Source organism: Pteronotus mesoamericanus, unplaced genomic scaffold, assembly GCF_021234165.1.
Source record: "Pteronotus mesoamericanus isolate MK-2021 breed Mesoamerican mustached bat unplaced genomic scaffold, CSHL_Meso_final scaffold_128, whole genome shotgun sequence".
Classification (NCBI taxonomy): Eukaryota; Metazoa; Chordata; class Mammalia; order Chiroptera; family Mormoopidae; genus Pteronotus; species Pteronotus mesoamericanus.
In genome coordinates, this window is record NW_026555305.1 from 548720 (window position 1) to 575741 (window position 27022).

The window sequence follows — 27022 nt, forward strand, 5'->3', positions numbered from 1 at the left end:
ATATCTCAGTGATCCTGAATAAAGCCTGCCTTACAGTTTTAACAAGGCTCTTAATAGATCTGTCTGCAGTTCTCAAAGGAAATATCTCTCCTACCTGTCCAATTCAGTGAGCAATACTTTTCTCTATTTAATATCTTGAATCTTTAAGTGACACAGCTGGTACAAAAGGATGCTGGACATTGAGACACGAAGGTTAGACAGTCTGAAAGGTCACCTAAATCCAAGGACATAAAAGGGGCCAGGAAAGTATAAACCTATTGAACCCCACATATACCCCTTCCTCAATTGCCAGTCACTTCATAATTTCCCATGGTGCAGAAGTGCTTATGGAACCTACATAGGTCAGCCCCTCCCTTGCTCTGACTCCCACCAACATATTCCCTAGATCATGGTGTCCCTGAGCTCTTATGCCTTTCCCTCTATCTTGGGTCTGAGAACCACCACGCTGAGGGTGCCACATCCATGACAGGCTTATATACTGGTGTTCCTGTTTCTGGCAACCAATATAAACAATTTAGAGGGTTCCTCCAGCAAGTGGTACCAAGATGGGGAGGTGCTCAGAGATATAACTGAGGAGTGTTCGGGAAAACACAGGTCTCCTTTAGGTGGGAAAAAAGAGCAGAGAGGCAGGAGTCAGGACTGGAATGACTGAGAAGTTGTGTGTCTATTCTGGAGGTAATTGGGGAGGTTTGGAACAGAAGAGGATAGTAATCTTAAAAAAAAAAAAAAAAAAGTCTTACCAGATTCTGTCTGGCTGCATGAGACAAAAAGTATTATTTCAAACCCAAATTTACGTCTATTCATGCTGAAACTCCAAATGCACCTACTTTTAGCCAGAATGCATTAACTATTTTCTGCCATTTAACTGCATGGAATCAGAAACATTAATGCAATTTGTAACCTTCTGAACATTCAGTTTGAGCCATGACTAGAAAGGTGAGGAGGATTTCGGTCGTCCTCAAGTAGAAGGACAAGGAGTTAACTCTTCCTTTGGTTCCCACAGAGAACATCTCTCCTGACTATCCTCAGTGACAGTGTCAATCTATAAAACAACATTGTTTATCCGCTTAGTATTTCCTAATCAATAGTACTAAGATACCCAATCCTACTCAATCCTACTAAGATAAATATTCCTTTAGGAACCTGACATATTTCATCAATGGTGAACAACCTATCGAATTCTGTTTGAGTATGGGATAGTGACCACAGTATTCTCATCACATCACGTGCGCAAAGGGAACACTTGAAAACCATTATCTCATCTCATTTTGCAGGGAAGAGATTATCTTTTCGATGGCGATTGCTGGGACTCTTGTTCATGAGTATTGATATACCAGAAAAAAGTTGTGAAATGCAATTTACAGAGAACTCTTAATAATGATTATGTAGTTATTCAAAAATAGTTGAAAAAGCTCTGAGGAAATATCAGTAGAGGAGGAATTAGACTTAAGATGCCAGATAATTTAATCAAGAGAAACTGAAATTTGAATTAGGCTGATCCCAATCCCGATACTTGTGATTCTTTTTAAAATGTATTGATTATGCTGTTACATTTGTCCCAAATTTCTCCCTTTGCTCCCCTCCACCCAGCAATCCCCACTCCCTCCAACAATCCCCAGACCTTTGTTAATGTCCATGGGTCATGCATATAAGCTTTCTGGCTACTCCATTTCCTATACTGGCACTAGGAGCAGCTTGACTTGGCCTGGGAATCTCCAAGCCTAGCACGAGTAGCAGGCACCTCAAACTGCTTTATAGCTCATACAGGGTGAACCCAAGCAGAACACAGTTGGTGACTGAACTGCGCCAGAACCACCTGGGAAACCCCAGAGCCTGTACATCCAGTGAACAGTTACAGACCATGTTGGAGAACCATCACCCCGCCCCTGAACAGCTGATCCTCTAGGGAAGGCGGAGGTTGGTGGTAAGTTGTCATAGCCAATCCTAGGAGTTAACTGGACTTAGTAAATCCTCCCCATTGGTCAGCTGAAAGCCACCAAGGCTCAACTACAAGAGGAGGATGTACTTATCCCAGATGAAGGGCACACCTCAAGTACCCAGCTTGGGTGATAGAGAAGGCTGTGCCACTGGACCCTACAGGACACCTACTGCATTAGGCCACACTACCAAGACACAGAATGAAAGCAGCTCTACCTACTACATAGAAACAACACAGGAGGCTGCAAAAACAAGGAGGCAAGGAAACATGGCCCATATGAAAGATCAAAACTCCATAAAAAGAGCTAAACTAAATGGAGACAACCAATCTATCAGATGCAGAGTTCAAAACACAGGATATAAGAATATTCAAGGAACTTAGTGAGGACCTCAACAGCATAAGAAAGATCCAGTCAGAAATGAAGTATACACTAATTGAAATAAAGAACAATTTACAGGGAAACAACAGTACAGTGGATGAAACTGAGAATCCAATCAATGATTTGGAACATAAGGAAGCAAAACACAAACAGTCAGAATAACAAGAAAAAAGAATCCAAAAATAAAAGGATAGTATAAGCAGCCTCTGGGACCACTTCAAGAGGTCCAACAGTCATATCATAGGGGTGCCAGAGGAGAAGAGAAAGAGCAAGAAATTGGAAATCTATTTGAAAAAATAATGAAAGAAAACTTTCCTAATTTGGTGAAGGAATTAGGCACACAAGTCCAGTAAGCACAGAGAGTCCCAAACAAGATGGATTCAAAGAAACCCACTCCAAGACACATCATGATGAAAATGCCAAAGGTTAAAGATAAAGAGAGAATCTTAAAAGCAGAAAGAGAAAAGCAGTTACCTACCTACAGGGGAGTTTGCATAAGACTGTCAGCTGATTTCTCAAAAGAAACTCTGCAGGCTAGAAGGGACTGGTAATAAATACTCAAAGCCATGGAAAGAAGGGACCTACAGCCATGATTGCTCTACCCAGTAAAGTTATCATTTAGAATCAAACTGCAGATAAAGAGCTCCCAGACAAGAAAAAAAATGAAGGAGTTCATCATCACCAAAACATTATTATATGAAATTTTAAAGAAATTTTAAGAAAAAGAAGATCAAGACTATGAACAATAAAAGGGCAAATATAAATATAAATATATATATATGTATATATATATATATATATCAACAACTGAATCTAAAAAACAAACTAAGCAAACAAGAACAGAGACAGAATCAGGGATAAAGAGAGCATTTTGATGGTTGCCAGAAGGTAGGGGGATGTGGAGAATGGGTGAAGGGGTGAGGGGATTAAGACTTACAAATAGTCACAGAATACCCATGGGGATGTAAAGTACAGTAGAAGTGGAGTAGCCAAAGAACTTTTGAGAATGACCCAAAGACATTAACACTGGTGCAGGGACTGCCTGAGGGAGTAGGGCGTGCTGGGTGGAGGGGGGCAAAGGGGTAAAAATAAGGACAACTGTAATAGCATAATCAATAAAATATAATTTAAAAAAACTAGCAGGGGTAATGATAGGAGAACTCAGATGTTAAAGAGTTTAGACTTAATTGATAGGCTCTAAGTGATTAAATCTGTTAACAGACTTAAATAATTTAGCCTTAATTGAAAAGCTTAAGTAATTAAATCTGTTAACTATAAAGAGTTTAGCCTTAATTGATAGGTTTAAGTGATGCCAATGCAGGTGGAAAGCTGTTATTCCATAACTGTGAAGCTTTTGAATATAGACTTCTTTCCTCTATCACCAAACCTTTGCCTCAGGAATTTTGCCTGGAGGGTTGCCATGTGCAGTGGATCCCAATTGCTCTTTAGTAACATATGCTTCATTTCGGATGTATCTTTATTATGCAGTTGGGGTCCTCAGTTCCTTGATCATCTTTATATCCTGTGTTTTGAACTCGGTATCTGATAGATTGCTTATCTCCATTTCGCTTACTTCTTTTTCTGGAATTTTTATCTGTTCTTTTCTGTGGGCCATGTTTATTTGTCTCCTAATTTTGGCACCCTCCCTATGTTTCTATGTTAGGTAGAGCTGCTACGACTCCCTGTCTTGGTAGCATGGCCTAATGTGGTAGGTGTCCTGTAAGTGGTACAGCCTTCTCTATTACCCAAGCAGGTTTCTCAAGGCGTGGTCTCAGTGTGGGCTGAGTACACGCTCCTCTTGTAGCTGAGCCTTGATTGCTGTTGGCAGGTCAGTGGGAGGATTTTACCCAGGCCAGCCAGGTATAAGTGTTGCCAAACAGTACCTGCTGCCTTCTTTAACACCTGAGTTCTGTCATTTCCCCCTCTTAGTTTTATCTGATTTCTATAGGGTTAGTTTACAAACTAAAACAACATAAAATACAAAGGCTACACAAGTTTAGAAGAATGGCAGTCTTCTGCCTCAGGGCACCCTCTAGAACATCCAAAGAATAACCCTGCCACCCTCTGCCAGGCCAGCTCGATCCTAGGCTGTACTTGGAGTTCCTTTCCATCCAAAATATGTCATTTGGGAAACATGCAGTTGCAGCACGATCATCCAGGCATCCTTGAGGAAGAGAGTTTAAGAGCCAGAGCCAGCCAGTCCAGGAGCCAGACAGCCATCAGCCAGAGAGCCAGCTTTTTATTTCCATGAATTCTGAAGGCATTCAGCTGATCAGCCAGCTCTCTCCTAGTCTGCTTACCATTGCCTCAGCAAACATACTTACAGCCCTCCCTTCCTCTCCCGTGATCTGATCAGATATCTCTGTATCATAAGGACTGGTTGTGACCACTGACCATAAATCTCTGCTCTCCATCAAGGATTAAATGTGCACGGGAAAGGTGGTGATGCTCCACCTTGGTCTGTAGCAGTCCACTGGGTGTGCAGGCTCTGCAGTCTCCTGCGTGGTGCAGTCCAGGGTCAGTCACTACCTGTGTTCTGCCCGGAGCCACCCAGCATGAACTACAAAGCAATCTGCAGATGGCTGTTACTTGTGTTGGGCTTGGAGGTTTCCAGGTGAAGCCGAGCTGTGTACCAAAGCTGGCTGCTGCTGGTGCTGGGCCTTGGGCTACTTAGCAAGAGGTGTAGGGACTGGCGGCTCACTGAGGCTGGCTGTTGCTTGAGAGAATTTAGAAAGATCTGAAGCCTGAGCCCAGACAAGCCATTCAGATGGAAAAGCCCCTGTTAGCTGCTTGGCTGGGTCTAAACATCGGCTGGTGTGGGGCCTTAAGGAATCACCAAGGTGAGGCAAACTTGTGATATGGTGCCCACCTGATGGCTCTGTGGAGCTGGAGGGGCAGGGCTCATAAGAGGAGCATTGGCCTCTACCCACAGTTCTGCCTGGCGGAAGGCTGTCCCCCAGCTTTTGCTCTGATGCCAGGCACTTCAGTTCCTCCCTATATGCCATTGGTGCCTTTCAAGCTGCTACCCAGTGAGGTAGCTCAGCAGGAGTGAGTCTAAGTCTGTGTGTGGGTTAAGAGGAACTGCTTGGGAATTCAGCAATTTCTTCTGACTCAATTGCTGCTGGATTTTACAGCCAGACTTATGGGGACTTATCTTCCTGGTATTGGAACCCTGGGCTGGAAGGCCTGGTGTGGGGCTGGGATCCTTTGCTCCCGAGATAGCCCTCCCAAATTTTTATCCTCCACACATGGGTGTCGGACCAGCCCATTCTGCACCTCCGCCCCTCCTACCAGTCTAAATGGGTATGTTTCAATTTCATAGTTGTTACGCTTCCACTCAACCTGATTTCTAATGGCTCAGGATGCTGGTTGTTTTAGACTTTAGTTTTAATTTTGACATGGTTGTGTGAGGAGGTGAACTGTGTTTACCCAGGCCTCCATCTTGAGTGGAAGTCACACTTATTAATTGGATCAATCCTAGTGAATTTGTAGCACTCTCTTTGAAGTCTTATTTACAATTTCATAATAATTAATGTTAAACAACTCTTCTAAGCCTAAAAATCATATGTTCTTAAGTGAAGATTCTGTTCAGAGATCGTATTTGTCTCTTACTGATTTCTGTAATTTCTGTTATATACAAGTCCTTCATTCAGATATTCACATTTTTTTCCTACAATTCTGTTGCCATTTTATTCATTTTTAGTGTGTGTGTGTGTGTGTGTGTGTGTAATGTAAACCCAGTGTTTTTAAAGTAGTCTTTACTTATACTTAGCAATTCTTTAATAGGAAAACACTGACATTTGCCAGCTTATTATACAATAAAAAAATATAATAAAGAATATACATAAATTGGAAAGGGCAAGATCTGGGAGGATTCCAATCTCAGAAGCATCTGTTCCGGTGGAGCTGAATGGAATGTACCACAATCCTAGCCAATGGATTCGTTCACCAAGTTCTTTGAACTCCATAATTACAACAGCATAATCGATTATTAACTCAATCTTTAGACCCTCTCTTCTTTTTGGAAGATGGGGGTAGGGCTGATAGTTCCAAACTTCTGATCATGGCTTGGTCTTTCTGGTGACCAGCACCCATCTAGAAGCCATCAAGGAACCCACTCAGTCACCTCATTTTAAAGAAAAGACACTCCTATCACCCAGAAAATTCTGAAGGATTTGGGAACTGTGCCAAAAACCGGAATCAAAACTAGCTATAACAAAATATGCTTTTAGTGCTCTCATCACTTAGGAAATTATGAGCATTTCCAGAGCTCTGTCTCAGGAACTGTGGCAGATACACACACACGCATGCGCGCTTGCTCTCTCTCTCTCTCTCTCTCTCTCTCTTATTTATCTATTTATTTTATTATTTCACAACCTGGTTCACAGAGGACTTCTGGAAAAAACAATTTCCCTTGACCAAGAAGCATGTGCAAGAACATTCACTTGCTTACCTTCTTACATCACACACAAAAATAAACTAAAAATGGCTTAGACTTAAATGTTAGACTCAAAACCATAACAATCCTTGAAGAAAACATAGGCAGTAAAATCTCAAACATTTCTTGGATATATTTTATCCGATATATCTTTTTGGGCCAAACAAACAAATGGAACCACATCAAACTAAAGAGTTTTTGCACAAGAAAGGAAACCATCAACAAAATGAAAGGACAACCCATTGAATAGCAGAACATATTCACCAGTGATACACCTGATAAAAGGTTAATATCCAAAATTCATAAAGAACTTATAAATCTTAATACCAAAAACAAAAAATCCAACTGAAAAATAAGCAAAGGACCTGAATAGACACTTCTCTAAGGAGGACATATAGATGGCCAATCAACATATGAAAACGTGCCCAACATCACTAATTAGAAAAAAGGCAAATTAAAACTACAATGAAATATCACTTCACACCTGTCAGAATTGCTATCATCAATGTATCAACAAAGAGCAAGTGCTGGCAAGATGTGGAGAAAAGGAAAGCCTCATGCACTGTGGTGAAAATGCAAATTGGTGCAGCCACTATGGAAAACAGCGTGGAGTTATCTAAAACAATTAACAATGGAACTGCCTTATGACCCAGCGATTCCCCTTCTGGGAATATATCCGAACCTGAAACACTAATTTAAAAGAATGTCTGTACCCCTGGTTTCACTGCAACATAATTTACAATAGCCAAGATTTGGAAGCAGCCCAAGTTCCCACTGGTAGATGGGTGTCAATTTGAGAGGTAACTGGGGAGGTTTGATCAGAAGAAAAAGTTATCTAATAAGGTCATGCCAGAGTTTTCCTGAGTGCAGAGTGGAGAACAGAGACTGTGTGGCACAGGAGCTACTCCCAACTCCAGGTGAAAAATAAATGAATCAAAATGGTGTCTTAGGAAAAGTGCTTGTATACTAGATACATGTTTTTTAAAAAGTTGACTAAATCTTTTAATTTTTTTATTTATTAATTCTAAATAGAGAGGAAAGGATGGGGGATAGAGCTTCAGCAATTTGTTGTTCCACACATTGAAGCATTCCTTGGTCGATTCTTTTATATGCCTTGACTGGGATAAACCCACAACATTGGCTAATCAAAAGAATGCTCAATCCAACTGAGCTACACATCCAGGGTGAAAGTTTACAGTAAAAAACAACAAAAGCCCTCGGAGACCATGAAATCGTGAACTGCTAAAATTGTAACGGTGAGATATTATTGTTTTATTTATTTGACAATCGGAGGTTAGAGAGGTCTACTTTGCACTCTTAGTAGTAGGAAGTATAGTTGTATTATACAAGTGTGTGTATCATAGATATCTGGATTACTCAGAGGCAACTCAGGATTTAAAATTACATGAGAAATATTGAACCAAGTATATAGAATATTAACACCTCAAAGAACAATTTTTCAGACAATAGAGGGGTAAATGGTACATATAGATGAATAGATATAAAAGACACCTAATGAAAACAATACAAAGATACAGGGTCCAGCACACATAATGCCCCTTTATTACAAAACCATAAGCATGTAATTCTGTAACAACATCACACTCAAGTATACAATATGACATTTTAGGTGAAATGTTCAAATTAAAACTCTAAATTATTACACCCATATTATTACCCTACCAACCACACTCAGGCAGGCATTACCTCTGGCAGACCCTGTATTCTGTATCCTGCTTTATATTACTAATAAAATTCAGCACTAACATTTTTATATTTTTAAAGTATTTTTGTGTATTCAGGTTATCAAAATCCTCACAATCTAGCCCTAGTTGGTGTGGCTCTATTGATTGTGCAACATCCCATACACCAGAAGGTGGCTGGTTCAATTCCTGGTCAGTGCACATGCCTGTTCTGCATGTTTGGTCCCCAATCAGGGCATATACAAGAGGCAACTGATTGATATTTCTCTCTCACATCCATGTTTCTGTCTGTCTCTCTCTCTAAAAACCAATAAACACATTCTTGGGTGTGAAATAAAAATAAGATAAAGTAATAAAGTTCACCAAAGAATACAAATTAGATAAGTGCACTTTGTTGCTTGTCAATTATTCATATACCTGAACAAAGCTTTAAAAATTGATTCTAAATAATGACTTAGATATCCCTCTTTTCTTAGAAAATTAGATTGGCAACTCTATATAAACTCTACCGTCTCTCTCATGTCCTGGGAGAAAACAGCCTTGCCTCAGTGATAGCAAATATTATGTAATATATACTGTAAACAAGGGAATATAATTTATATTGTTCACAGAAACACAACAAATGCTGTCTCGTCACTGTGACCTTTGACCTCCTTAATAATCTGGGCATCAGGATGCAAATTAGGACTACAAAGTCATACAGTCTTTCAAGAACTTAGGCAGCAACACAAAATAGGCCAATATTGGACAAAGAGTGATTTTCTGCCATTATTCTGTCCCTCCTAAAATATAAAATTTGGAATCCCCACAAAATCTGTTAACTGCTACATGCTGAAAAGATTGCAATTCTGCTTTCAAATCATCCCACAGAGAGAACAGAACCATGAAAACTAAAGGTACAAGAGCAAACAGATTTTCACAAAAAGTCATACATCACAGCAGTATACGGCAAGGAGTTTGTACAACACAGTCCCTAAAAGAGGTAGTAGTTCTTAGCTGGGAATGGTTCCTCTAAACACACACTGAACCAGACCCATTCCCTAGTCACAGGAAAAGGAATGAGGATCCTGGTGAAAGCGCATAATATTCTTAATTTCCACAAGGAAAAGGGAGAACAAATGCCAGCTTCCCTGAGCACACTGGGGTTGTGACTGACAAAGACTGTGCAGGTGAGCCAGGTGGTAGAGGTGAAATGGCTTCAGTCACAAGATCTAGCAGTGACATCAATTGGGTAATAATTCTGGGCAGGTTAGAAAGTGCAACTCAGCTCCTTAAAGCCTTGCTTGTACCTAAAACTTGTAAGGAATCTAGCACAGTGTATAATCTGCTGAAAGACATAAAATCAAGTAAATGGCTCTTGAAGAGTCTCCTCCAGTGTTGTTATACAAAGGAAGGAAATAAAATATCCGCTATACATTTAAGGCTTTTCTCCAGAGTGAACTCTCTGGTGTCTAAGAAGGTTAGATCTGCAGGAAAAAGATTTCCCACATTCATTACACTCATAAGGTCCAGTTCCAGAGTGAACTCTCTGGTGTTCAGTGAGGTCAGATTTGTGGAAAAAGTGTTTCCCACATTCACTGCATTCATAAGGCCTTTCCCCACTGTGAACTCGCTGGTGTTGAATGAGGCTAGAGCTTTGTCTGAAGGACTTACCACAATCACTACACTCATATGGTTTTTCTCCTGTGTGAATTCTCTGATGTTGAATGAGTACATATCTATAGCCAAAGCATTTCCCACAGTCACTACACGCATACGGCTTTTCTCCTGTATGAACTATCTGGTGATGAATAAGGGCAGAGCTTTGGCTGAAGGACTTTCCACAAATACTGCACTTATACGGCTTTTCTCCAGTGTGAATTCTCTGGTGTTGAATGAGGGCAAAGCTGTGGCTGAAGGACTTCCCACAATCTGTACACTCATATGGCTTTTCTCCAGTGTGAACTCTTTGGTGTTGAATGAGGGCAGAGCTTTGTCTGAAGAACTTCCCGCAATCACTACATTCATAGGGCTTTTCACCAGTGTGAATTCTCTGGTGTTTAATGAAGTTAAATTTGTAGCTAAAGCATTTCCCACAAATGCTGCATTCATAAAGCTTTTCTCCAGTGTGAACTCTCTCATGTTGAATGAGGATATATTTGCAGCTGAAGCATTTCCCACAAACACTGCACTCATATGGCTTTTCTCCAGTGTGAACACTCTGATGTCGAAGGAGGAAAAAGTTGCGGTTAAAGCATTTCCCACAAACACTGCACTTATATGGCTTTTCTCCATTGTGAACTCTTCTATGTTGAATGAGGTTAACGACCTGTCCAAATGCTTTCCCACATTTGCTACACTCATAAAGCCCTTCTTCAGAGCATATACCGCGATGCTGAATGACTCTTCTGCTGTGGCTGGCAGCCTTTTCACATTCACCCAACAGGTGATAACTTTTTCCACTGTGAAAGGCCACCCCAATTTCACCAACACTAGGTGGCTCTTCACTGTTAGGAGCGGTCTGGTGCTGGAGAAAGCCTGAGATGGCTGGGAAGTCATCCCCAACCTCCCCATGGATGAAAGGTGGCTCTGATATGTAAAAGCTGGACCTGGTCACAAATGAGGCCCCATTCATATCTTTTTTCCAGTGCTGCTTTGCACTGGCAGGCCTCGGCTGATGGTGAAGACTTGTGCTGAAACAGAAGCCTCTCACACATTCATCACTGAAGGATGCTTTCTGCTCAAGGTGCGCTGCTTGGAACTCAGTCAGGTGCAAAATAGCTTTCAAGACTGAGACACACCGCCCACAGGGATGGGTCTTCTGGGGTGCAGGAGCTCTCTCAGCAGCCGCAACCCGTGGCTCTGTTCCTACAGATACACTCTGCTCAGAAGGGGCCTCCTCATCTTCCTTTTTATGCCAACAACCTGAAAGCAGAGAAATGTTGATGGAATGGATATTGACATTGGTGGAAGGAACAAGTCTCATTACAAGAGTGTCAGACATAATACGATGGTTTCGTAAGATTGTCTCAAGGTAAGGGACCTGGAAGCAAGTTGAATAAAAGGCTGTTATGCAGTCCTGGGCCTCTCAAATTCACAAATTAGGAAAAAACCTCACCAGAGAATGGAGAGAAAATAGCAGGCCCCACATGGAAAAGAAGAAGTATCTCAAACACATCTTTTAACAGCATTCGGCATGGCAACATGGGCAAGCTGTGTAGAACGTTGGTTATATTTGTTTTCAAGTGTAATTATATAAATGGATAGCTGTAGTCCAAGGATCACTTAAGAAAGTGTGTGCACTTCATAATACCTGCACAGGTCAATGTTGGAGAATACTGCAGAGGGAGCCATGCAGAGGAACAGGGACAGCAGGGAGACCACACACATGAAGGTAGCCAGAAGCCAGGAAGTCACAGATGAAATGACAAGCCAGCAAGGTGTCACATATGGAAAAGGACAGGTAGAAATGAGGTGTAGCCAGTGGCACTTGCACTAAAACAATATTGGACACAAGGGAGGTTCCTGGTATGATCTGGAGACATCCCTTATGTCCTGACCTCCACCAGTTGTCACTCAGCAGGGCCAGACCTCCTCTGATACCATCTGTCCATGTCCACCCTGTGAAAATAGCATGGTTCTCCCTGCACCCTCGAATGTACTACTACTCTGAGACTGAATGATCCCAGTATTAATGAAAGATAGCAGTGGTGAGCCGCCAGCGCTGAGCCAGTACTGGCCCAGAAACTCAGCATACAGTAGTATTTAGAGATGACATTATTACAAACAACAAACGAAGGAGGATCTTACAAGAAGAACCACAGCTCATGGAAGTAATGGCCATGACCTGGCACAGGCAGTCACACACTACTAACCTTTCTTTAGACGATGGGGGCAGAACTGGAGGCCATGGATCTAAATACAGTCACCCTGCCAAGCAACAGGCAAGCAAGCTGGGATACATTAAGCTGTTTGTAAAACTCCTGACTCCCAGCCCTGACTGGTGTGGCTCAGTTGATTGGGCATCGTCCCACAAAGCAAAGGATCGCTGATTTGATCCTTGGTCGGGGCACATGTCTAGAATGTGGGTTGAGTCCCCAGTTGGGGCATGTATGAAGACAACCAACAGATGTTTTTCTACCTCTCTTTCTACCTACCTTCTCCTCTCTAAAAATAAATACATAAATAAAACCTTTAAAAAAACAAAAAGACTCCTGACTCCCAGAAACTTCCCTGCACTTTTTGAGGAAACAGGTGTTAGAATTGCTCAGGGAGTTCATGGCTCAGGGCACTCCATAGAGCTCAGCACTGGTGGCCACAGCACAGATGACCAACGAGGGGGGAAACCAGCAGAGCCCACGGTCTCGCTGTGGGAAAGACAGAGCTACCCCTGGAAAAAATAGGGAAGGCAGGACATCACCTCAGGACATGAAGAGAGACATGAATTTCTTACCCACAGATGCTACAAGAGCAAAAATCTCCAGCATCACATCACAGTGCAGAAGTCTCTGAGCCTCATCAAGGAGCCCCCACTCCTCCTGGGAGAAGGCAATGGCCACGTCTGCAAACTTCATATCCTGTCAGAATGAGGAGAGTTCATTCCCTGATCAGCTTCTCTCCTAGGATGCCAAGTTTGTCCTACCTTCCACCCTCCACATCCATCTGCTCCCTCGACTCCTTCTCTCAGAGAAGATACCAGGCCTTGGTCCCATCGGCGTCACTCTCCTATATTCCCATTGATGCTGTGTCTTCCCACAACCATAGGCAGATACGTGAATACATAACACCTGAACTCTGGGCCACACTGCCTGTTGTCAACACAGTGGGTGTCAAAAACATAGGTTAGGGAGAGAAGTTGGCCAGAGAGATGGTATGAGCAATATGACACTAGTCTTGTCAGGAAAGACCCTTGTGGTCACTAAGATTGTTTCTCCCAAAGAAAGAAAAAGAGGCACTACCCTTCACCCTTATGACCCCAATCCCAGGGCCCTGAGGTCATCAGTTTACACAACTCTCTGCATGCAATATTGTGAACCACACTTCTCTCACACAACTACATTCCCAAAAACAAAACTTCAAAGGTAGCACAGCCCGGCCATGACAGGGACTGTTTGTCCTCAGATCAGGTGCTTTCCCAGGATTCTAATTTCACCCCCCCTATAATCTATCCTCTGCTTACCCTTTTCCCTTCCCCGTGGCACTGGAGGTTTTTAATCCTAGGTGGCACTGACATCCGCCAGCTCATCAAGGTCCTATCAATCACTGTATCAGCTCTCAACAATAGGCAGGCAGGCAGACGAATGGCATCTGCACTCTGGACCTGGCAGGTGGGACCACAACACCCCCTCTTTTCAGGTAATTTCTCTCCGAAAGCACCAGACAGGGGCTCACCCTTCATTCACTCTTCCATCAAGGCCAGGGCCCTGCGGCCATGAATTCACTGTCAGCCTCCAAGTGCATCTCATTCTTCCTATCACACTTCTCTCTCACACCTGCACTCCACAGTCCCAGCCTCCCCCCACCCTCACTATACTCATTGCCTTGGCCTCTCTACTTGGTACTCAGCATACACAGTCCAGAGAACACATGGTAAATTCAAACAGAATCAAGTACTACCCACATTCCAATGGTCCCCACTGACAGAAACTGCCTTGAGTCCTGCTGTGCAGGCCTCTCTACCTGACAGTTCCTTGATTCAAATACACCAACCAAGAACCACATCAGATCTCAGATACGCACAGCCCTCCTCCACGGGTGCTGCACCTGATATCCATCCACAAGTCTCAGCCCTCCCCTGTCCATCGCCCACTCACTGAAGGCCCAGCCCCAGTGGTGCTCCATCCTATGCCCAGTGAGTCTCACAGATGACCACTTGCGCCCCTAAGCTAATCCGCCAGCCTGACTGGGGCACCCCAGGCCCCACCAAGGGTCACAGCAAAGTCCTGGTGAGCCTTTAGAAGCAGTGACTATGCAACAGCTCCAGTCTCCTCTTGTGTGAATTACTCACACTTAGGCCTCCAATTTATCTCACTGTCTACTCATACTGTGATGGCCTTGGTCACTTGACAATCCAAACTCTCTCCCCAACCCTCTCCATGACCACTTCTGTCCCTGTGCTGCACTATGACACACACTCCCCACTACCAGGAGCCACAGCAGAAAACCAAGTCCTCAGCCGTCCCCTGCCTTCCTGGGCTACTGCTACCATTATCATCATGACCACGATTCCACATTTTACAGTGACCTGCTGCTCCTCTCTGGTCCGTACACTCTCCACTACCCTTGGAGACGTCTCCATTGTGAACTCCTCCTCAGAGTTCCAGACACCCATGAACTGCGCACTGAAACATCTCATACCATTAAGAGGCCAAAAATAGAACTCCTGATGTCACCCATGAAAATTACTCTTACTACTGTGGTTTTCCCCTTCTCACCTGATAATGCTTCCATAACCTAGTTGGTAAAACCAAACCACCAAGACATTCGTGACTTCTCTCTCTCTCTCTCTCTCTCTCTCTCTCTCTCTCTCTCTCTCTCTCTCAACATCAAAATCAGAACATTTTGGAACCTAAAACTCGCAGCTAGAATCCAACTGCTTCTCCTGCCTCCACCTCCCCCTTGCAGGTCCTTCACACTCATCCAGACTCTACAAGCAGCCTCCTGCCTGGTCCTTCTACCACCTCCCGCACCCCCACACTCTTCTCCATGCTGCAGACTCAGGGATGCCACTGAGACCTGGGTCAGATCACCTGTCTCCACTGCTCTGCGTCTCCTATTGCTCCCATCACCTGTAGAACGGAAAGCCAACTTGTCACAGAGCTGCTTTACACTCGACTCCTGTCCCATTGCTCCCAGTTCCTATAAGAAAGAAAGGCTACCTCAAGGTGCTGAACCAGCTCAGCCCCCCTCCAAGCCCTTGCACATTCTGGTACCTTTGCCTGGGAGGACCTCCCGCGTCTCATTCCACCGGCTGCCAAACACAGGAACCACTTCACATAAATCTAAACCTAAACTTAGAACCGGGCGCTGGGTGTCAGTCGCAGGTCCCCAGGCCCAAGGGCTGGAACAGTGGCACCACAGTCCCAGGACACCTCCCTCTCACAGACCAGAAGAGTGGGAGGCCCTGAAACAAGCCCCACAAACCAGGACCCTAAGTGACTCTGCAGAGTCTGCGGAACGAGAAAGGTCTGCCGAGAGCCTGGCCACCTCCGCCAGGACCCACCGACTCAGGCCGCTAAGTACCCTCGCCCGGCCCGGGACCCGGTGCCCTCGAGGTGCCCGCGCCACCTCAGGGCCGCCGCCCCCCGTGCAGACTCTGCCAGTGCCCTCACCTTCCACAGGACGCACCTTCCGGTTCCCACCCGCCGTCGCCTCTTCTGGTCTCTCCTGCCTCGGAGCGGTGTTGGGAAAACGTTACAACCCGATCTCAGACAGTGTCCCTGTTTTGTTCACAGCCCTCCACGGCCTCCGCTCCGGAGAATGGAAGGAAAACTCCTCACGCACAACGTCGCCTCAGCTTCTCCGTCGCCTTTACACACAACAGGGCCTGGGTGTCCCCGATCCTCCCGGTTCAGCCGCCCCTGCGCGTCTTTACGCGGCGGCCCCGCCGCACCAGACGTGACAAGCGCCTCTCCGTCCGGACGCCGGGGCTTGGGATGCAGGGCTGACGGGGAAGACCCGGGAGACGCGCCCTCCCCTCAGCCGGGCGTCTCGGCGCCGCCGCTGTCAGCGGGCTCTGCGGGCCGAGCGGAGGCGCGGCGGCCCTGACGGGGCCGTGGCGGGTCGTCAAGCCCAGGACGCGCCTCTACGCAGCGGAGACCACACCCATGGCGCGCACCCGCTTTGGAGCTTTTGTCTGTGTAACAGACCAGAGAGAGAAAAAGGTCCCTTAACAAAAAACACTGTGAAATCACAGCCTAACTTAGGCACAGGCAGGAAAACGCTACGGTTCGGGCTTTCATTGGCTCAACGCCACCATCTTGGGCGCGGTGCCCTCTGGGTAACGCAGTGGCTGCGCTCCATCCCCTTCCCCGTTCCTGTCCTTGGCCAATAAGGATGCCGTGGCACCAAGCCAAGTGGCGCTGGGACAGGGCATTAGGTTGCAGGGGTGTTCGCAGGTTTCGGGGGTGGGGGGTCTGCTTCTGATCCCTCATTTGGAGACATTATTCAGACCCCGTCTTGCTCCTCAAAACTGGAACCGCAGTTGTGCCTGTCCGCCACCTGGAAAGCCAACACTCCAGGGGCAGGTTTTGACGTGAAGGAACGTGGTTTTTATTCAGGGGCGGCCACTCTGGAAGACAGGGGACTCGCCTCTCAAAACTCAACCTCGCATCTTGGCAAAGGCAAGGGTTTTTATACAGACAGAGTGGGACAAGGAAGACAAGAGCTCAGGGGAGGAGACTGGATGTGCTGGCAGTGTCCTTAGCAGTCCTGATACGGATCTTTAATGTCAGATCCTGGAACTGATCAGTCCCAGCCAATTGCCTGCAGTTGAGTGATCTCCGTCACCGGAAGTGGTGCTCAAGGCCTTTCTTGGACAAGCAGGAAGAGGAACTACTGGCGCTTGCAACATGTTTACAAACTGTTAGTATGCGAGTTCTTTTTATCAATTTGTTAGTACATCTTAGTCTAATTCTATGTCATGGAAAGCCAGAGCTGTACAAAGTGTTTATTCCCTATTACACCGTGAAGCTCAGAATGCTCCTTAGAAGGAAAATATTAATTATTCACAAAGACTACAAATCCAAAGAGGTACGACGTATTCTCATCCAGACACAAAATACATCCACTCTTAGCTAAAATGTGTTAACCATTTTCTGCCGATTCAAATATAAGGAATCAGAAGTGTTAGTTGATTTTTTAAATTTTTTATTTATTTACTTTTTTTAGAGAGGAGAGGGAGGGAAACATCGATGTGCTAGAGGTACATCAATCAATTGCCTCTCACACACCCCCAAGTGGGGACCTAGCCCGCAACTCAGGTATGTGCCCTGACTTGGCAACACTTAGGTTCACAGGCTGGCACTCAATCCACTAAGCCCTATCAGCCAGGGCAAGACCTTTGATAACTGTAATCAACAGACACTAAATTCTGAGTTAGCCTGAGCCCAGTCTTGATATTGTGATTCTTTTTAAATGGCTTCATCCTAGTGGATTTGTAGTGCTTTCTCATTCAAGTTTTAGCTTATGATTTTATAACTGATGTGAAACATTTGTAGGCCTAATGATCGATGTGCTCTTTAATGAAAATTCTGCTCAAATATGTTGCCTACTTTAAATCTGAGTTTTTCTTACTGATTTGTTTTTTAAATATTTACTTATTGAGAGAGGAGAAAGGAGGGAGAAAGAAACATTGATGTGCAAGAGAAACATCGATGGGTTACCTCTCTCATGCACCCAACTGGGGATCTAGCCTGCAACCCAGGCATGTGCCCCAACTGGGAATCAAACCAACGACCTTTCTTTCAGTCCGCAGGCTGGTACTTAACCCACTGAGCTACACCAGCCAGGGCTGCTGCCATTTCTTTGTGCTGTGTTTGTGTATGCTGTCAAGGGACTCCAACATCAATTATAAGATGAGCTCAGAGAAGGGTGGGGAGGAGCAATGAAGGCTAAGCTTGCCTCCTAAACTGGTGGGGAAGAACCTGAGCTTCCTTCAGTCCTCAGCATGCCTCTCAATGTTCAAAACAGTGAGAATGGATTGCCGGGTGGCAGCTGAGTGTTGGGACACTGATTGCAGGGAGCACCCTGCAATGATATTAGGAGGAAGACCAACAGGATATAAACAGAAATCATTGTATGTGACAGTGAGGGTGGCTGATGACCCTATCTGGGTTATCAGGGCAATGGTGCTGCCTTCTGTGAGGACAGGAGGGCAGGAGTTTGCAGGGAAAGTGCAGCATGTGTAGGGGAGGGCCCTGGGCCTCTGGTGACATTGGGGTGTTCTTGCTAGATGGTGTCACTTCACAGGAAAGGAACCTGGGGATCTGGCTGGAGTCTGCTCTTTCCTTCAGGGACAGGATGCAAGGGAACAAGATGAGCCGACTCAGGTGGCCCACTAAATCTTTCCCAGCTCACACGCTTCCCCACTGGGCATCCTCTGAACTGCAACTCCCTCCTTTGAGAAGTAGACATCATAAATAGTTCCCTTGCTGGATAATTTCAGGGTGTTAATGTTAGTTCCTTATGAAAAGATGCATGGGGGCTCTTGTGTGCTCAACTGCATGCCATTAATCCATACTCTGAAGACCTAACCCCGTTACCTCAGAATGTGACTGTATTTGAAAACTGGGTCATTTATAAGTAAAATAGTCAATAGAGTCAACTGATGTATTTAGAAGAGGTTACACACACACACACACACACACACACACACACACAGCCATGTGGAGAGAGAAAAGATGGCCATTTTTAAGCCAAGGAGAGAGGCCTCAGGAGAATCCAACCCTGGGGACACCTTGACTAGATTTCTAGCCTCCAAATGTGTGAGAAAGTAGATCTCTGTTGTTTAAGCTGCCAGTGTGAAGTCCTCTGTTATGGCACCCCGAGCAGACTATATTAGGCCCACTGACATCTGGGAAGGTCTGCAGACCACCCTGAAGAGGAAGAAGGACCCAGGAGGAGGGTTTCTCAGCGTACAACTTTGCTGAAAGGGAAATGCAGGGGGTCAGACTTCCTGAGACGCTGGGGTGTGGGCTTGGAGTCGATGCCTGGATCCCCACCCTAACTGGAGACCTCCCCTCCAATCCCAGACCAGGTTCAATTTCCACCAGTGGAAAGTGGCGATAGTGAGCAGGCCTGCCTCAGGTGCTGTGGGAGGATGTGAACGTCTCAGGAGCTGAGGAAGGGGCTAGTCTTGGAGTCCTGATCTTTCTGGAAGGCGGAATGGGTGATGGTGCAGGAGTGCATTTGGGGAGGGTCTACCCAAGGAAGTTGGGCTGTTTATACGTAAGGTACCTTCTTGGGTTGGGCAGGTTGGCAGGGTTTGCACCTTTCTCTTCCCTAAACTGTAATCCTCCAACGGGGGGGGGGGACAAAGAGTGACTACATGGCCTAGGCTACCCAAACACCACATGGGACCTCGATTAAAAGTGGCCATACTCAAGGGCCCTTTGTACAACTTTGGGTGAAGTTTATCCAGCTTATACCCTCCCTGGGACTTGAACATTTTCAGGGCAAGTTAAAGCATTTCTTTGCTGACAACTACAGCTCTTAATTGCTGAAAAAAGTGATTTTTGAAAATGATTTTATTTATTTACTTTTTCAGAGAGGGGAAGAGAGGGAGAAAAAGAGGAAGAGATAGGTTGCCTCTCATACCCACTGTGACCCAGGACCAAATCTGCAACCTGGGTACATGCCCTGACTAGGTATCGAATCAGCAGCCTTTGAATTTGCAGAATTATGCCCGACCAACTGACCACAATGTGAGGGCTGAAAAAGTGATTTTGTTTCCAGCTGGAACCATCCCAATATTTTCTATCAAGTGTCATGTAATTTATGTGGAACATCATAAAATAACTCTATAAAATGTTACCTATGACTGAAAAACTACACCATTACCCACAATCTTCTGTAAAAATTGGGAAAAAAAAAAACCAACAATGGCATCCTTAAAGTCAGCAAAACTTTCAGAAACTGTTGAGCTCCCTTGGCCGAAGTTACTCTCTCACTTTCCCTTATGTCCCTGTAGTCCACTCACTCAGGGACAAATCAGCTACCCCTGTTGAAGTACTGACTGAAGACCCAGGTGTCCAGAGTTTTCATTTTCCATACCAGACTCTGCCCTATTATTTGTAGAAATAGAAAAATAACAAGGGACACACATCCTATATTCAGTCCCTATCATCTACTCATTAAAGACACCTCTTGTTCCTGAAAATATGGAAAAATAAATGGCTATCCTTCAAAATGAAGCCAGAAAAGACTGAATTACAATTAACAGAACTGGAAGTATAAACATTAATATGCCAAAGGATACAGTCCCAGGTATCAACATCTGACCTCTAAAAAGGCATGATCATCCTTATTGATCATCCTGCAAAAGCAACTTCCAGCACCGAATCCTTATTTCTTCAAATACAAATTGTAGTCTCTCTAGGGGTAAGTAAATTAACAGGTCTGTCCAGGAAGTATCCAGCCACATGATAGGAAAAATAGAGACATTTATTGAAAAAGATACCAGAAACATTGTACATAGGACAATGACATCTCAGTCTCCTTCAAAGTAGACATCTTGTAGCCTCATGCAGTTCTCCCAGTGTGTCTCTTCCACTGTTGAAAACATTCTGCAAAATCCTTTGTTGGAATTGCCATCAGCTGCCTCATATTTTCCCAGATCTTGTGGATGGTCTGAAATCTCTTCCTCTTCAAAGGTGATTTTAATTTTTTAGAAAAGCTGCAAGTTGCAGGGTGCCATATTTGGGCTGCAGGCGGGGGCTGAATTCACCTGTGTGATTTGATGTTTTGCCGAAAAATTCTGCATGAGATGTGATATATGAGCAGGTGCATTGTCACGATGAACGAAGCTGCCAATCACCAGTTGCCTAAAGCTGTGGCTGTTTTTGTTGTATTGCGTCTCTCAACTGATGAAGAACATTGAGATAGTACTCATTGTTTGGCCTTGAGGAACGTACTCAGGATGAACACCACTTTCCCAATCAAAACACACTGTTAACATGGTCTTGATCTTGCTGCGACTTTGCCACACCTTGTTTGGGCATGGAGAACCAGGCGACTTCCATTGGGAACACTGGGCCTTTGTTTCTGGATCACAGCCAGAGACCCATGATTCATCTGCACTTATGACTTTCTTGAGGAAATCTGGTTCATGGGTAGTGATTTGAATAAAGTCATTAGCAACTGCAGTACGATGTTCCTTCTGCTCTAGTAGCAGAAGGCACAGAACGAATTTTGCCATGACACATTTCATGCCAAGATCCTGAATCAAAATCTCCAACACAGTAGTTTTTGGAATCCCCAGATCAGCTTCTACGAAGTTCTCTCACACTGTCAGTTCCCGATCTTGTTGACTGCAGACCATAAATGTTTAACATTCTCAGGTGTTCTGCTTGTTGCAGGCCTTCCAGAACATGGATCACTTTCAACAGATTCTCGACCATCTTTGAAGCATTTGTGCCACACTTTTTATTGGTGCTGCACTTATTGTATCATCCCCAAAAGCCTTCTGAATAATCCGAATAGTTTCCGCTGAGGAATATTCAAACTTAACGCAAAATTTGATGCAGATTCGTTGCTCTACACGCTCAGTCATTTTGGATGAAACAGCCACACAGTACACATACTCACTCAATGGCATCTATCACCCCCACTGACTAGAACAGTGAAGTTGTCATTGTTCATGCATATGCATTCCATCCAATCTCCTTGGCTGCCAGCTTACATTGAAGTAGTACAAATGGTTCTCATTATGTTAATAATGGTTGGACTTTTTCCGGACTGATCTTATATTATTTACTTTTCTTCTGTATGGTGAAATTAAAAAAAAAATTCTTTCAAAGCTTTATTTCCCAACATTAGCTCACATTATGGCTTTGTGTGGATATGATTTCATCTTTATTGAGGTATAATTGACAAACATGTATAACATAATGGATGCTGTGATTTGATAAACATACACTGTGAAAAGGAGCTTAAGACCTTTGATTTGAAGAGTTTTCCTTCTCTTTTTGAAAAAGGTTTACAATTTCCTAAAAACTCAGAGAAATTGGGATTTGTGACTACTAAAGATATAGCTATGAAACATTAATTTTTATATATCTGACAAATGTAATTTAGAGAAGTCTAATTAGAAGTCTAAGTAGAAGGAAATAAAGTTTATATATATGTCTGTATTATTTAGAAGCAACTCAGAATTTTAAATTTAACATGACATATTGAACCAACTATATAAAACATCAACACTTTAATAAATAGTTTTCCAGTGAACAGAGAATTAAATGGTACATATAGGTGAGTAGAGTTAAGGGACACATCTAATAAAAACTATAAACATATTTTGTATCCTGATTGCAATCTGCCTTAAATAACTAAGTAATATAATTCAGCACTAACATATTTATCATATTTTAAAGCCATTTTTGTGTATTCAGGTTATCGGGTCCTTACATTTTAGAAATGCATTAGGAAAAGATTATGCATTGACACACCTGAAAATTTAAGTAAGTTGATCCACCTTTGTGCCTGGGGATAGAAACAAGAATAACTATGATGATAGATAATGATGGAAGGCTAGGATAGGATTCATGGGATTTCATAAAATTTCATCCGTTTATGTGTATATTTGAACATAGCCATTACAAAGGTACAATGTGGCCCAGTATCATTATTTTATATGCCAAGAGGGAAGCACTGAAAAGAGCAGGAGGTGCTTGGTTTCAGGGATGCAAGCACGTATGGAAACATCAAAACTCTGTTAAAAAAATCATGTTTTAAATCAATTACACGTAAATCAAACTTTTAAAACATTTTTTAAAACTTGCCACTTTCCAATCATTTTACTATTATTATCGATGATGTTTTTGTTGTATTTTTATGCATTACCATTTGTTCCCCTCACATCCCCTTTTGCCCACAATCACCACACTGTTGTCCATGTCCATGAGTCCTTTTTCCTTTTTGCTCAATCTCTGTACCCTATAACCCCTCACTGCATGTTCTTGATGTTCAAGATGTTCTTGAGGTTACTTATTGCTACTGTATCATGATGCTGGAAATAAAATCTAAATGTGTGCCTGTAGAATATATTAACATCTCTATGCTCAGTGACATCATTTTGGCAGTTTGAAATTGACCAGGATAAGAGTATTTACACCAGGGAAATTGACAAAAATTACAAACCTAGATTTGACTTGATGTACTAATGAATGTTTAGACTTAAACAAAGGGGTGAAAAAAGTTCACAAGCACATTAAAGTTACAAGTTATAACGTTGTAACTTTATAAAGTGTGTGATACAAGTGGTCTAAATTCTATATAAAATAAAAAATTGAGAAAAAATTTTCCTTCCGGTATTCAAAAACACTTGTTCCATAGAACACAGGACACACTCAGGTCATTGAGGAATGAGTGAAATTCCAACATAAGTCTTTGTTGCTTCACTGTGTTCCCATTTGTTAAAATAACAGATCCATAAAAAGAAAATAGGCAAAAGACTCTAAGTAGAAATTTTACCAAAGGAGATAAAGACAGGATAAATAAAAGCATAAAAAATGCTCACCATCATGAATTCTTAAACAAATGGAATTAAAACCAAAGCGAGTTAGCACTACACTGATTTCCAGGGCTAATATTAAAAAGCATTAACCATCAGTAGTGATGGAGGGGTTGCAGAACTAGAGTTTTCCTGGCTGTGGGTGGGAGGAAAGGAAATGGGAACAAATATTTTAGACCACAGTTCCCCATTTCTTTATTTTTTTCTCATATCAAAAACATACTGAATGCAGTCATAGCAGCATTATTTGTAATACCCCAAACTGGAAAATAACCCAAACCATAAAGAGAACACTGAATTAAAAAAGTAGTTATCCATAGAACACAATACTACTCAGCAATAAAAAAAACCCCAAAAACTATTCACATAAGCATTAGTGTAGACTCTCAAAATAACCGTGCAGCATGAAGGAAACACATATTTGTTAGTGTATACAACTTATGATAGCTATAAAATAATACAAAACAGCCCTGGCTGGTATGCCTCAGTAGACTGAGCACCAGCCTGCAAACCAAAGAATCACCAGTTTGGTTCCCAGCCATGGCACATGCCTGGGTTGCGGGCTAGGCCCCCAGTTGGGGGTGCGTATGAGGCATCCACACTTTGATATTTCTCTCCTTCCCTTTCTCCCTCCCTTCCCCCCTGCCAAAAATAAATAAATAAATAAAATCTTTTTTAAACTTATACAAAACAAGAACTAATCTATGGTAAAGGAAGAGAAATCAATGGCTGCTTGGGGGGAAGAGAAGGCTAGGGAGGGAGACTGTAAAGGCAAGAGGTAAACAGCGGGTGGGACAAAAATAGGTGTACAGTTGTTTGTATGCAAAATAATTAAATAATACAAATAATAATACAAGAATAAACTCAGTGTTTTGCATATTCATAAATGTATAACTACTTTTGCTCCATGCCGTATATGGGTGTCAGTTAAGTTCATCTCATGTGTGACAGTTTCACAGCTTTATCCTATGTCAAAGCTCACCAAACAGTACACATTAAATAAGTGCACCTTTATATATACCTAAATAAGGCTTTAAAAAGTTCCAAATGAACACCTAGATATTCCTTTTTTCTTATAAAAATATGTTGGCAACCCTACATGAACTCTACCATCTCTCTCCTCATGTCCTGGGAAAGCCAGCCTTGCCTCAGTGACAGCAAATCTTAGCAAGCAGTGCTGACTTTCCGCCCCCCCCCCCCCCCCCTGCAGTGCTGACTATTGACAATCCGAATCATCAGGGAGGCTGACTGGGTCACAAGAGACACATCCTGGAACTGACTACAGGATCATCTTTCACTCTAGCTTTTTCTTGCCTGTATAGCAATGGCCTTGAGGTGAATACCCTGGATAGGCTAGGAGAAGTCCACAAAGCATTAGAGTATTTTCTCTGCCCATGATCTCAGCTAAAGGAAACAGTTATGGGGGCCTGAGAATGTTTTTACACACAGATCACACAAGCCATAGTCCCTGGAACGTTTGTGGATGAACTTTCAGAAGAGGCACCTTCCACTCACTATTAATACAGTGTTTATATACAAACTGTAGTTCGAACCAACCCTCAGAGTCTTACAAGAAATGACACCAGCCTATAAAATTTTGCACATCAAGGCATGTGGGTCCTTTGCACCACTTAAGGAAAAGGTCACTTCAACATAGCTGGGAATTATTATATACTGTGAACATGGCAATAACATTCATATTATTCACAGAGACATAATAAATGCCTCCTCTTCAGGGTAACTTTTGACCTCCCTAAAAATTAGAGCACCAGGCTGCAAATTTGGACCACATCATGCAGTCCTACTTTTTAACCCTTGGGTAGCAATGCAAAATAAACCATTACTGGATAAAAAGCAAATTCCTGCCATCATACTCTTTCAAAGCACCGAAAGTTTGGCATTCCCACAAAATCCGTTTGAATCCAGCCTCTTGAACCTGACATTTGTCACTGTGTGAACACGGAAAAACTCCTTCCTATTCCTGATCCTTGATTTCCCCGGAAATACAGTAACAGCTATTAATCCATAGGGTAAAGTTGAATTAAAAAGAAAATAATCAAAAAGCAAATCCTGGAATACTAGTCCCTGGAAGTGATTACTGAATTTCATTACCTTTATTGATTTTCGAAAGGGCCTTGGTTAGTGCCTTCACTAATTTCATGTAGAGAAGTGAGTTTGGGGGACTTTTATTGTCACCCACAGATGCCCTACTGGGGAATCCATAGAGAGATGTAAGAGCCCTAAAGACACATTTCCCTGTGGGGGAGTCTGTGTGGACTGCAACAGATAAAAGGAACCTGGAAAGCTCCGTTTATATTCACAAGCACCCAGGTCAGAAGGCCCCAGGGGTGTGGCCTGTGCATGGCACCCACAGTGGGTCACTGATGGTATAGTCACTGTTTTTGACCTAAGAATCCAGGCCAGGGTCAAGGCTGCACTTTATCCCTATTTTACACAGGAGAAAACTGAGGTCCATAGAGAACATCGCTTCCCTGTAATGATAACGATGGTTAAGAATCAAGCATTTCAACAGAGGTTGCTTGGCTAAGGTATGGGGGTTCTAATCACTGATCTCTTCTCTTGGGTTTCCAGGAGGGCTCTGAGCTCAACAAATACCTATTCATACTTGTATACCCAGTGCACTTGCAAGTCCTGCTTCAACCCAGTGAACCCCAGGCAACAGACCATAAAAATGGGCAAACACAAAAATACAGGGCTTTTTATTATATTACTTGATGTTTAAACTTACAAAAGTGAGTTTGTTAATAATACAAATTATATAAATTATATATAGTGTATTAATAATTCAAATTATTCTTTAAAGTATGTAAGTACCTGCTACATTTTGAACAGCAAAAAAAAAAAAAAAAAAAAATCCAAATAATTTGGAAATATTTTACACTATTATAACAATTATCCCATCCTCCCAAAAAACAACTATTGCATAAAGTGAAAATGACTTATGCGAGGAGTGAAAGTGGGTGACATTGCAACATATGTTTTTGCTGTTTTCCTCTCATATTTGTTAAAAGAGAGTAACCCAAAGTAAAAAAAGAATAGGTAATGATGTGAGTGCACATTTTACTAAAAATATATCAGTAGTACATACACAACTGCAAAAATGCTCATCCTAAATCCTTGGGGAAATGCAACTAAAACAACAGAGAGAGCATGACGAACATATGAAAAGAGGTAAAAATTGAACAAATCAACATTTGTTAAGAGTGGGGAAATGCAACCCACATGCGCTATGAGTAAGAATGCATAATGGCACTATTAGTTTAGATCATACATTGTTAGGTTCTTCAAAATTTAAACATTAAGTATCTCAGGCATGTCCATACTGTGAACATAA

General features: G+C 43.0%; 1 protein-coding gene across 1 annotated transcript; it reads right to left on the bottom strand.

Moving 5' to 3' along the window:
- Positions 1-9398: 9398 nt before the first annotated feature.
- LOC129082537 (zinc finger protein OZF-like) lies at positions 9399-13015 on the bottom strand. The gene is made up of 2 exons (XM_054588235.1): positions 12892-13015; positions 9399-11363 (listed from the first exon to the last, which is right to left on the bottom strand). The coding sequence occupies exons 1-2, from the start codon at positions 13010-13012 to the stop codon at positions 9877-9879; spliced, it is 1608 nt and encodes a 535-aa protein (XP_054444210.1). The 5' UTR covers positions 13013-13015; the 3' UTR covers positions 9399-9876.
- Between the last annotated feature and the right edge of the window lie 14007 nt (positions 13016-27022).

Bases quoted from the DNA above. Each gene is read 5' to 3' on its own strand.
- LOC129082537 (XM_054588235.1), bottom strand. From the start codon at position 13,012: ATGAAGTTTGCAGACGTGGCCATTGCCTTCTCCCAGGAGGAGTGGGGG. The intron at 11,364-12,891 runs GTAAGAAATTCA...CTCTGCTTTCAG, and splicing joins TGCTCTTGTAGCATCTGTGG to GTTGTTGGCATAAAAAGGAA.